Genomic DNA, 12,078 nt, shown 5'->3' with positions numbered 1-12,078 from the left:
TGGTCTCGAACACCCTGTCTCCTCCTCGCTCATTGCAGGACTCACCTTGAAGAGAAAGAGCGGGTGCTGCGGAATGGCCGTGTTCCAAGGAAACACGTTGGAGGCGAAGGCCACGAGCAAGATCAGAATGACCGCCACAACAATGTTCACGAACCAGATGTCTAGTACGTTGACGGGGCACACACCGAAGACGTAACGGAACGTCTTTCCCCAAGAGGCGCCGCCTGTTGAGAAATGGGGGGCAATTCTCGTGGCAGCTCGTTGCGTGCATGCAGCTCGACGTGTTCGATGTACACTGTGAAGAAATGTTGGCTTGGTTGCTCGATTGAGTCGTGGGGTTTAAACATTCCAAAGAAACAGTAGGACTGTGAGCAATGCCAGAGGGGGAGTGAGGGGGGGGGGGGAGTCTCCGGGTTAATTTCAGCCTCCTGGGGTGCTTGTTTAACGCATACCTAAACCTTAGCACACCAGCGTTCTTGTGTTCAGCCTTCGTTCGTACATGGTGATAGTCAGGAATCGAGCCGGCGACCTTGAGCACAGCAGCAGAACGCCGAGTCGCTGAGCCGCTGCGGCGGCCATTGGTACTGTATAAAAAACATGTACAGAAATGATCGACGATGGTCGTAAGCGAATAGCAGAAACGCCTTAGAAAGATGTTCGCTTTACCAAAGGAATGGTGCTTTCGGGGGAGATATTGTTGCAGTGAGTATGTTGTGACGGAGCACCTGAAAGGCTAAACAGCGATTGCGATAGCAAATTAGTGGACAGTTATAAGAAGTAAGGATATATAGTTAGTTTTATCGACTGTGCAAACTTGTAAACATAGGCATACTAACTAAATTAACGAGCATGGTGTCATTCACGCGCAAGCGAACATGAGCACATCTCACTGGATGACCACGGAAACGAAGCGCGACAGCAGCAGCGAGAGAATTGACCTTCGTGCTGCGTGTCGCATCAACGTGAACTAAGCCGCGGAACCACAGCGCGCGGCGGTGTGCTGTGCCCCCGTCGCACATGTCTTTCAACATACAGCGCCCCGGAGTAGAACGCGCCCCCTTCCTCCCTCTGTATCTTCCCAGCGGAGCTTTGCGTGCGAGGGAAGACGGCGCGCTTCCTCCCCGCTTTCCTCCGTTGCGTGCGCGAGATTGAGTCGCGATCACCGGCTCACCTTCGCACGCTTCCCTCACAGATATAGGACGTCGCGCGCGGCGACTATTTTATTGATCTTGGACTTTATGTGGAACCTCTCGGCGACGGCGACGACGACACCGACGGCAGAAATCCGCATGGAGTGTCCATATAATTGCTATCGCAATAACAAGGTTTGTGCACATACTATATACAGCCAACTCGGCCGAAAAACAATTCCGCGCAACGCTCCGGCGATCATCTTATTCATCCATTTCAACAAATTGTCTCGTGACATCTGACCTATCCTAGGTGCGGAACGCCGTCTCGAAGCAGATTGATTGCTGATTACTGATTTTATTTATTACAAATATCCATTGCCCGGTATGGTACTCATTTTGCTCATGCAGTATCTCCTGCGGCACCTCGCGCAACCCTATATGAAATCCGCTGCAACACAATAACTTCACCTAGATAACTCCAGTTAACTCCAGTTAACCACATCTTGACACTATTCCTCCGCATTTCATTATTTAGACTCGCAACTAATCTTCTAATGCCTGTGACTGGGTTTCTCTAATCTCCGCAGCCACTCCGTTATTCGAAAATAGCACCCCATTCGGCTTGATATATCCCATGATCTATCCAATTCCGCTACACGTTTATCTCCAGAATTCACATCATAGACTTGCATTTCCCCACACCGCTGGTCTCTCTGCTTCTTAGTGTCACAAATGTTCAATTTTAATTTCCATCGCTCGTTGCGCGGATCTTAGCTTGCCTTCAGTTCCGCTTGTTAGCCTCCAACTCTGAGCCCCTCTAGTTTGAAACCTCCGGTTATATTTCTGTAATTATGTTTGCGGCACGTAATACGCACCTTCAAAGTCGTTCTGGATGCCCAGTACAGTCAGCAGGTTGTAGGTAGCCACGGTTGGCAGCACCGATGTCAGCAGCGTCAAGTGGCGGTCCCGGAACATGAACTGTGCCAGCGAGCCGAGGCTACCGGTGGTGGACAAAACCCATGCAGGCAACACGAAGCACAGCACTGCGACGCAGATGAACCCAGGCAGAACTGCGAGAAAAGCCGGAGCTGTACGGTCTCACGAAAACTGCCGCGCATATAGTATAGGTGGGTCTGCACAATTACCGCACTCAGGAGGCCGAATCTGACGAGGGAGTGTCTCTTATTCCTCAGTAAGTTTTCCTGGTCGGCTAACGCATTGACTAGTGCGACGCACTGGTCTACATAGGCAGCCACCGATATTATCGCGCCGCTTAATAACTGAAAAAAGTGGTGACAGCAAGCATATTTGGACAGGTGAATACTATGCACAAGAGCAACTTTACGCAACACGCAACCATGTCTAAGCAGAACTTTTATGGATATACCTCAAGCTGAAAATTAATGCGAGGAAACATTTCTGATGAGTCACTATCAATCAGACGCCGTGATTTTAAGCTGTTTATTTTACAATGACCTTAGAGCCTTAGCCGATGCTTACTCGAGGTGAACAGACAGGCGACCAGCATGACTAGGAGCAGCTGCAGCGCGTTGTGCACCGCGAACACAAAGAAGAGCAGCGAAGGGTCAGTATTCTCCAGGAAGGCGTTGCCCGTGTTGCTCCGCGCCTGCACAACGGTGCAGTAGACACAGAGACCACTGTGCACCAGGCACGTCAAGAAGCTGCAGGCGAAGTGACCTGTCCAGTAGAAGCAGTCCGACAGGCCCATCAGCCGCTGGAATTCCTGTATAGAAGATACGTAGATGCAAGTGTCACGCACACACAAGAAACCTACTTTTGTTTCAGCTGTATGGCATCTATGCTTCATTACGTGCCAGATGCAAAGGAATGCACAATGAGCAAAAATACCTTGTTGAATCACAACCCAATTTCTGCCGAAGTTGTTTCTTTTAACTAGTTTTATTATTATTTTTGTGCGATTAGCAAATTTTGGGAACTTAACGCCCTCTTCGGTATGTCTGCCCGTATCTAACCTCTTTCACGGCAATTTGAGCCAGTGGGTATGTACCACTGGATTTGTGCCCGAGTAGACATCTTGGGACATTGGATATATGCAACTGGGAATGTGACACTAGGCATGTGAACACTCTTTGCTAATCCTCCAGAATGGGTACGGCACCACTGGTTATGCGCCTGGATAAACAACGAGCTCGCGAAGCATGAAGTGAAGAAATCAGCAACATGAAATTGAAAAGTCGTCTATACAGAGAAGTGAAAAAGTCGGCATCGAAAGCAGCCGAGTGTGGAGAAATAAGTGATGCTAACGGAATGGGGCAAGAGTGTGCGGTGAGCGAGGTGTGCTTAACTACAGCGGAGTCAGGAAGATGTCGGCAACAAAGAATTGAAGAAGTCGGCTACACAGAAGTGAAGACTTTGGCAATACGGTGTGTTGCTACATTGCTTGAATGCTAATCACATTAACGTCTAGAATTATCATCCGATGAGTTCTGCTGAAATTTTTTATTGTGGTCCCTGGCGGCGCGATTCCGGGTACAATAGTGCCGTCCTTGTCTTCGGAGTCACGGGAGACATCGACGTAGGATAGTATTCAAAGAAAGGGTGCAGAACTCTTTTATAAGCAACAAAGTTCTTGTTACATTTTAGTGTAAAGGTGTGAACAGAGTCAGTATATTCATGAATGTATTGTTGCTTCAAAGGGAACAATAGATTTTGTCGCACTAATCGTTCACACTTTTCCCTGTCTGTTCTTGCGTCCAGACGACATAGTCCTTCGAGCCTCGCGACTCGGCTCCCGGCTCACGAGCTGCTCGAACAGTGGAGGGAACGAAACGAAACGCAGCCTGCTTCGAGCCACGGTTCTTTACACAAGAGAATCGTAAACCACAGAGGTGAAATGAGTTCAGCAGCTACTCGCTGTCTGTGTTGAAGCCGAGTAGACTTGAGAAGTTATTGCAGATTATTATTATTATTATTATTATATCAGTTAAGAACTCGCCTGTTCACCAATCGTCTATGTTTTTACAGGATTTTTATTGTCCAATCGGGATTTTTCCTGGTGGATTGACAGCAAAACAAAGTGCAAGGTATGCCTGCGCTGCTCAGTTGCTTTCAACGCTCACGTTTTTCGCTTGTGGTAACGTTGGCGCCAGCATCACAAGGAAACCGCCCCCGCAGGCGTAGTTGGCAGATACAGATACTATTGCTGCTTTGCAGTGTCTATTCGAAGATTCTTCTCGTTGCAGCCGACTGTAAAGTGTGCCCTGCCAATGCCTACAGAAAAAAGCCAATGTGCAAAGGTATAGAGCAATTTTTATACCAATTTTGTCCCAAATACCAGATAAATTTGTATACAAGTGCATGACTTCCTTAGGATAAACTTATCATTAGTTATTTCAAATTGTCAGTTTCGTTTTCTCACATCCAGGAGTCACTGCCCTTTCCGAGGTATTAGCTAACGAGTTGTATTCATTTATTGAGCATAGCTCGTATGCATGCATCTTGTTCTTAGATTTGGCCAAGACATTCGACATAGTGAAGTCTACTAGAAAAAGTGCACTTGCTCGGTTTGAGAACATCAGTATTTGATTTATTAAAACAGTATCTCAGTAATCACTCGCAAGTAGTATGCTTGGAAGACCAAACGAACTTTGGAAGTAGGCTAGAACAGAGCGCGGGAGTGCCGGAAGGTTTCATTTCATCACCACTATTTCTTAACATATTCAATAGCGATTTGGTGTTAGCTGTCTCTTTTGATCATTTCTTTTTCAATATCTAGATGACACTATGTTGGTAACACAGTATATCTTTTACACGGAAGCCATAACGTTACTGCAACAAAATGTGTGCGTTAGAATCACTTGGTTCGCTAAAGACTTTTTCTGTGAACCGGCAAAAAAAACTAAAGTCGTTTGTTATAGAACTCCACTGAAGGCGGCGGTTAGCGAATTGCGGCTGTTTTTACACTGTCACAACTGTACTTCATACAGATTCAGGGCAGCTGGAGTGTGTGAGCTCAATTCCTGGGAATTTTCTTTGTCAGTCATTCAACGAGGCGCAGTCACTTAGTATACATCTGTATTACACTCAGGCGCCTCGCCTACATACTATTTAAAATTACATCTTTTCTACGGACATCTGTGAAATAACAATTATGCATGTATTTGAATACAGCATACTGAGGTATGAAGTTACACTGTTTTGATTTTGTTCTGCTCTTGAAAGAGCCGCGTGCGTAAGATCTTGAAACGCATGCTAAAATGTATTGCGCCCAATTTGTCCGTGGCTGAAAACGCTAATTTGTTTTTTTCTCTTGATCTACCCTCACTTAAGAGGAAGCTTTACCTCGGGCCCAACTCCGATGCGGCCTAGTCAAATACATGCAAGGCGCAAACGATCTTCTGAGATAAACCCTGGACCGATTTTAATGAACTTTTTTTTTGCATCTGAGAGAAAAAGTTATATTCTAGTGACTGTTGGAAGCGAATTTTGATTTAAGGACTGAAATTTGTTAACATAATCTTCAAAATTTTGAAAGTTCTAGAAGGATAGACGCACGAAGTTGATAAATTAATAGCTCTGCATCAAGAACAGATATCGTCGTTCTGTAAACGGCATCCATTAGATCAAACAAAGCGGACAAATTCGATATGTCAATTTATATCTTTCGTGAATTTGTTACGTTATGTATAAGGGTTCTGCAAAAGGTGTATTTCCATATTACCGAATTTTTTTTAGATTCATGTGTAAGATATCAATTTTGTTCGTTTTAGATGTACTATCAGATGCAATTCACAGAATTGTGATATCATTTTTCTTTGCTGAGTTAGAGAGTTGTAAACTTGATAGCTTCTCTTTCTGAAAATTTTCGATTTTTCCAATTTTTAATAAAAAATTTACATTCTAAATAAACATTCGAAACCAACAGTCACTAGATTTTAAGCTTTTCTTTTAAATGCAACAAACTTCGTTAAATTTAGTGCAGTGGTTGCCGAGAAAAACGAATTCTCTTTTTACATGTATTTAGATAGGAGCACGCACGCTAAAGCTTCCTCTTAAATCTATATTTATACAAGGAGTTGTTTTACGAAACTTCTGGAACTCCGAGTTCAAGCAATATGATATTGCTCTTAGAGCATTACGGAAATTCCCACAGTACATGGTACCCCATTGTACAACTAGATATAGCAAAATCAGAAGTCGTGTCTGTGTTCCCCAAATCTTCACTATAGAAGGTGTGTCTATGTTCTCCAAATCGTCAATCTTATCGCCGATTATATTTGCTGTAAGCACAAAGCGTAGCTGGTAGTGTATGGTTAAGCTATTGTCAAACTTCATATGTTTGCTGCCTCTTTTTTTTCCTGTGTCGTCGTTTGCTTTATGTTGCTGTCAGTTGAGTTCCGGTTGTTTCTTATACAATGCGATTCTTGTGTATGAATACAGTGGTTTTTCTTGTCATTACAACGATTGCCATTTTCTTTGCGCTCACCGATATTGCCGGGCTTAGTCACACCAGCCTCTTTTGTTGGCTATAAAGTTTCTTCTTCTTCCTATTATTATTATTATTATTATTATTATTATTATTATTATTATTATTATTATTATTATTATTATTATTATTATTATTGGCATGGGATAAGCGAAAAAGAACTCATGTATTTGTAAAACGTGTCGAACTGGGAAAAACCGCGCCTTTTCTCAGTCAGAAGTGGCTCCTGCAGGGAAAATCACTGAATCTGAGCAGGTACTGCTGCGCGAAATCCGAGAGATCAGAGCCAGCCTAGCATCACTGCCAGTTTTGCACCAGAATGAGGACTCGCTTTTGCCGCTTAAGGCAGAATTCACGAAGCTGTCTAAAACTATCGGAGAACTGGAAGAATCAGTCGCGTTTATGTCAAACCAATATGACTCGACACTTGAGCAGGTGAAAGTTGGCACAGAACTTGCTGCAGCACACGAGGCGGAAATTGGCGCATTGAAAGCGACGGTGCAAGCACAGGCAGAGGAACTTCAAGCTCGACGTGAAGTTCAAAACGAAAATGAACAATATAGCAGAAAATGTAATCTGGAAATTGAAGCACTGCAACAAGAACAACATGAGAACTTGAAGGAAAAAGGGGTTGACCTTGCGAATAAGCTTGAGCTGAACTTTTCGATCTCAGACATTGAAGCAGTCCATCGGCTGCCTAGCTAAAAAGAAAACCAAACTGCGCTTATCCATTTCTCGACAGTATCAGTGAAAGAGGCGTGGTTTGCGCGCGTAAGAACTGCGGCAGTTATGTGCGACTGATTCAGACCTGAACCTTTTCTTCTACGACAATCTAACCAGGATGAATCGGGACCTGTTCTGGCGCACGCGCATGGCAGCGAAAGAAAAAGGATTCAAGTACTGCTGGGTGAAAGGTGGAAAAATTTACGCAAAAAAAAAAACTCGGATGCCTCTCTCATTCGTGTGAACCGGGAAGCTGATATTAAAAGAATTGCTTAAGCAGAATGGCAGCTACTTTCAGCGAGTTATCTGATTTCACCTCTTTCAAGAAATTGTTTGGGCGCACGTCACCACGCGATTTTACACTTGTGAACATAAACATTAGGAGTCTACGTACATACGGGGAGGAAGTAAAAGTGTTAGCTGAATCTTTGCTTGATTTTGTAGATGCTTTTGTGGTCACAGAAATCAACGTGTCACAATATTTCCTACATATGTTCTCGTTAAATGGATACAGGGGTAGCAGTATAACACGGACTAACCGTAGAGGCGGCGGCATTGCTATATTTGTAAATTCAAAATATGACACTTCACTGGTAGACTTTATGTTCAGGCATGCGGAATGCCTCGCCGTAAAGGTTCATTGTGCAAATTATGAACTGTTATTGTTAGCGGTGTGTCGGCCCCCAAGTAATAGTGCTACTCGTTTTAGGTTGGACCTAGAAGAAGCGTTGAAGAGCTGGTCATCAATAGATCAAGTTTGCCTAGCAGGGGATTTCAATACTAACATTCTATGTCCAACAAACACCTTAGTATCAGATTATTTATCCGTTTTGGCATCTTATGGTTTCACGTCAACGGTGATTGCTCCGACAAGAGAGGAAATTTTGAATGGCCGTTTTGTAACGTCTTGCTTAGACCATATTGCGGTTCGAGCGCCTAATCATTCGCTCAATTCTTGTGTTATCACTCGTAGATTATCTGACCACTATGCTATCGCTTGCCGTGTATCCCCAAGTGTATCGTTCATTGGCACGCAGTGTTCAAGTGACAAGGTCAGAACCACGTCAGAATTTCAGATTAAGTTTGTGGATCAAAAGAAACTTGATAGTCTCATTGTGAATTTTACCTGGTCTTCGTTGATTCACGGCAGGCCCCCAGACCAAGTGTACGATAGCTTTTGTGAGCATCTAGCACATTTCGAACGGTGCTGCACATTTTTCAGGAATAAAAAGTGCAGGAAAAGCTATCCATGGATTATTTCCGATAATATGCAAGCCATATCTCACAGAGATTGGCTTTGGAAAAAAAGTAAACGCGCCCCTAACAATGAAGACCTCCAATTAGAATATAAGATTGCAAGCAATAAAGTAGTCGCTCTTCTCCGGGCTGCAAAACGTCGCTTTTTTTTAATACAAATTTAATCAATCGTCCAAAAGTGCTGGCAAAACTTGGTCGCTGATAAACCATCTCAGAGGGAAATCCGAGACTGTAAAATCTGTGATAGAACATTTTCCCGGAAACCCTGTCGAAACAGCTGACTTGTTCAATCATTCCTTCAGTCAGGCTTCAACAGAGGCGTTATCTGTGCCTCGGCTAGATGTGGCGCTTGGTGATTCTTTGTCAGCATCTGCATTTTTACCGCGGCTTTCGAGATCAGACCTTGCCCGTATCATTTTCACTTTTCGAACGAATAAACCAACTGGAGTAGATGGAATATCTGTAAGCTTGCTGAGAAGAAACTTTGAGGCGCTTTCAGATATTGGGCTTTTCATGTTAAATGGTTTCCTAGATACTGGAACTTTGCCACAAAATCTAAAACTGCTTTAATTAGACCACTCCATAAGGCAGGAAAGAAATCTATTATTGAAAACTACCGGCCTATACCCATTTTTCCCGCGTTATCTCAGGTTATAGAAAAATTGTTGCGTAAGGTTATGACTTCTTTCAACCAAAAGTTTTCAATTTTGTCTGACCGACAATTTGGTTTCGTGCAAGGCCGGGGTACAATTTCGCTCCTGGAAGAATTCGCAGATGATTTGTATTCTGCTTTTGAACTCAATCTCTTTAGCTGTGCCTTGTTTCTCGACGTATCCAAAGCCTTTGATTCAGTTTGCCATGACATATTACTTTGCAAATTATACCTTACTGGTTTTAGGGGCCCCTTCTATTCTCTACTTCAAAACTACCTCACCGACAGGTCTGAAATAGTCGTTATAGGTACCAAATACTATAGCAGCAAATTATCCCTTGGTGCTAGTGTCCCTCAAGAGTCAATTTTATCGCCTCTTCACTTTAACATATTTCTGAACGATTTCACTTCAGCAATCCCAAATGGTAAGCTGTATCAGTATGCAGACGATATCGTCCTTGTAACAAGGCATGTTAAATATAAGAAGGTTGTTGAATATCTGCCGCAATCAGTGCATGAAGCTATGGTCTGGCTTTTTAAATACAAACTTACCATCGATCAAAAGAAGACAAAAATTATATGCTTCAAAAATCGCCAAAAGATAGGAACCCCGGTCATTCCAGTGTATCTTCATACCCAAGACTGCTTATCCTGTAAGTGTACTCCTGTGCAAAATACAAACTCAATTAAATATCTCGGCATTCATTTCGATAGTGACTTGTCATGGCATAATCATGGGGCGCATGTATGCTCCAAACTAACATCTGTCGCATGTTTACTCTTTAACATTAAAAGTTTGGTGCCATTTCAGACTAAAAAAAATGATAATACATTCGTTTGCATACAGCACCTTAAGGTATGGTACAACAGTTGCCGCTTTCTGCTACCAACGTTGGCAGGACAGATTTGATAATCTCTTAAAAAATTCATCAAAAAGTGTGGCGTGCAATCGAGTGACACCATCAAACAAAGATATTTTCGTGATCTCGGTTTCCTGTCCTTTCAATATTTATTCATTTCTACTGTTGTGCTGCGCCATTTCTGGACGGATGAATTTAAGCATCCGCACGCCTCCGCGCGACCGCTGCGCAAAGAAAAGCGCTTCGTTGTACCGCGCGTATCTACTAGATACGGAACAGCAAGACGCTGCGTGTATGTCCCCAAGATATTTAATAATTTGTAAGACGACCATTATTCTGTGGACTCTCGGTCTAAATTGAAGAGTCTATTGCACACGTTGTAATACAGATGTATGTACTTATTTTCCTTTTGTTTGTCGCAGTTTAGTTGGGATTACTGTATGCTTTTGTTTCGATGCCTTGGAAACCTGATCTACGTTTATCACGCTGATTTGTTTCCCTTTGTCTTTGTTGGTTTTAAATTTGTGCATGTATACTGCAACCACATCGCTTAGCTGACGATGCCGAGCCACGTCACACAAGTCACCATTGGCTTAGATGGGCCCGTTTTGCTGTACTGTTTTTCTTGGGTGCTTAATAAAGCTTATTATTATTATTATTATTATTATTATTATTATTATTATTATTATTATTATTATTATTATTATTATTATTATTATTATCAGCAGTCCTATTTCTCTCCTATGCGCAGCATCTACATTATTGGAGTCAACTGTACACTCAATAATTACATCCTATATTAAAGATGCTATCATTCTTCAGCAGCATCGTTTCATATCGGAACGCCCAAATACGAACCTCGTTGGATTCATGATGCACGCCTCTCAAGCAGCGCGTAAAAAACGACAGAAGGATGTCATTTATGTTGACCTCAGTAAGGGGTTTGATTCTGTATGCCACAAAATACTTTTTTAACGTTGACACAACTTCATCTGCACCACTCTGTCAAAGCACTGATAAAAACACCTACGCGACCGTTACTGCTACGTTAGCCTAAATGGTCAGTCGTCAGAACTTTAAGCGGTTACAAGTTGAGTTCCTCAAGGGTCTGTCCTGGCCCCTTTCCTTTTCCCGCAGTTTATTAATGCAATTTCGGTTGTCATTAAAAATCCTTCAGTTTTGTTAAATGCTGACGATGCGAAACTTTTCAAAGCGGTAAAAAATATTAATGATTGTGCCGCTCTTCGGAAGGACATTGCAAATTTCGCGTCATGGTGCGCTGAAAACAAGCTCGTCAGAAATGCATCAAAAACGAAAGTTGTAAGCTTCACGCGGAAGACTAACAGGACTTTATTTCCTTATAGCATTAAAGACCTTATCCTGCCAAGAGCTCAGGGAACGAAGGACCTTGGAGTGTACTTCGATATCTCTCTGAGTTTCTCGCCCCAAGCTCAACAGACGAGGCAGCGTGCATGTCGAACGCTCGGCATAGTATGTCGAGTGACAAGGGACTTCAAACAACCTGGGCCATTTGTAACTTTATATAAGACCGTATGCCTTGAAGTTCTCGAGAACGACTCCGCGGTTTAGGGCGCCTCTTGTAGGTGAAATTGTGAACTTCTCGAAAATGTGCAAAAAAAAGGTAAATATATTTTAAACCATCTTGGTCGATGTCCGGACCTCTTCCTTTGAAGTAAAAACAATCCACATCTGTATTTAAACATCGATTCTGTCAGAAAACGTCCATCTCCATAGAGCTAACACAAACACTCACGTTACCTACCCTCACCTTAGACGCACCAAATCGCATGTTCTTTTCCTTCACAAAAAGAAATGCAAGGAAATATTTTGCTGCTCGCCCTTGCTTTCTAATGTGCGCTCTTACATTCCGTAGAAAGCGACAAGAAAACAGCGGGCCTTCCGGCCTTCCGATTTTTGTGACCCTCTATCTAGAGTTCGGGCGACATATAACGCCCATTAAGAGTG

The 12,078-nt window shown here is 43.0% G+C and overlaps 1 protein-coding gene across 1 annotated transcript in view; it reads right to left on the bottom strand.

Annotated features, from left to right (window-relative positions):
* Positions 1 to 12,078, bottom strand: part of LOC126525018 (phospholipid-transporting ATPase ABCA3-like) — a 51,075-nt gene that overhangs the window by 20,644 nt on the left and 18,353 nt on the right. Inside the window, exons 5-7 of the mRNA XM_050173078.3 lie at positions 2,634 to 2,877; positions 2,009 to 2,203; positions 46 to 224 (exon numbers count right to left, since the gene is read on the bottom strand). Of these exons, the coding sequence (XP_050029035.3) occupies positions 46 to 224; positions 2,009 to 2,203; positions 2,634 to 2,877 (618 nt within the window). The remainder of the gene's footprint in view (positions 1 to 45; positions 225 to 2,008; positions 2,204 to 2,633; positions 2,878 to 12,078) is intronic.

This window comes from Dermacentor andersoni, chromosome 3 (assembly GCF_023375885.2).
Source record: "Dermacentor andersoni chromosome 3, qqDerAnde1_hic_scaffold, whole genome shotgun sequence".
Classification (NCBI taxonomy): Eukaryota; Metazoa; Arthropoda; class Arachnida; order Ixodida; family Ixodidae; genus Dermacentor; species Dermacentor andersoni.
The sequence above is the reverse complement of the archived record's forward strand: the minus strand, read 5'-3'. Positions and strand labels throughout refer to the sequence as shown.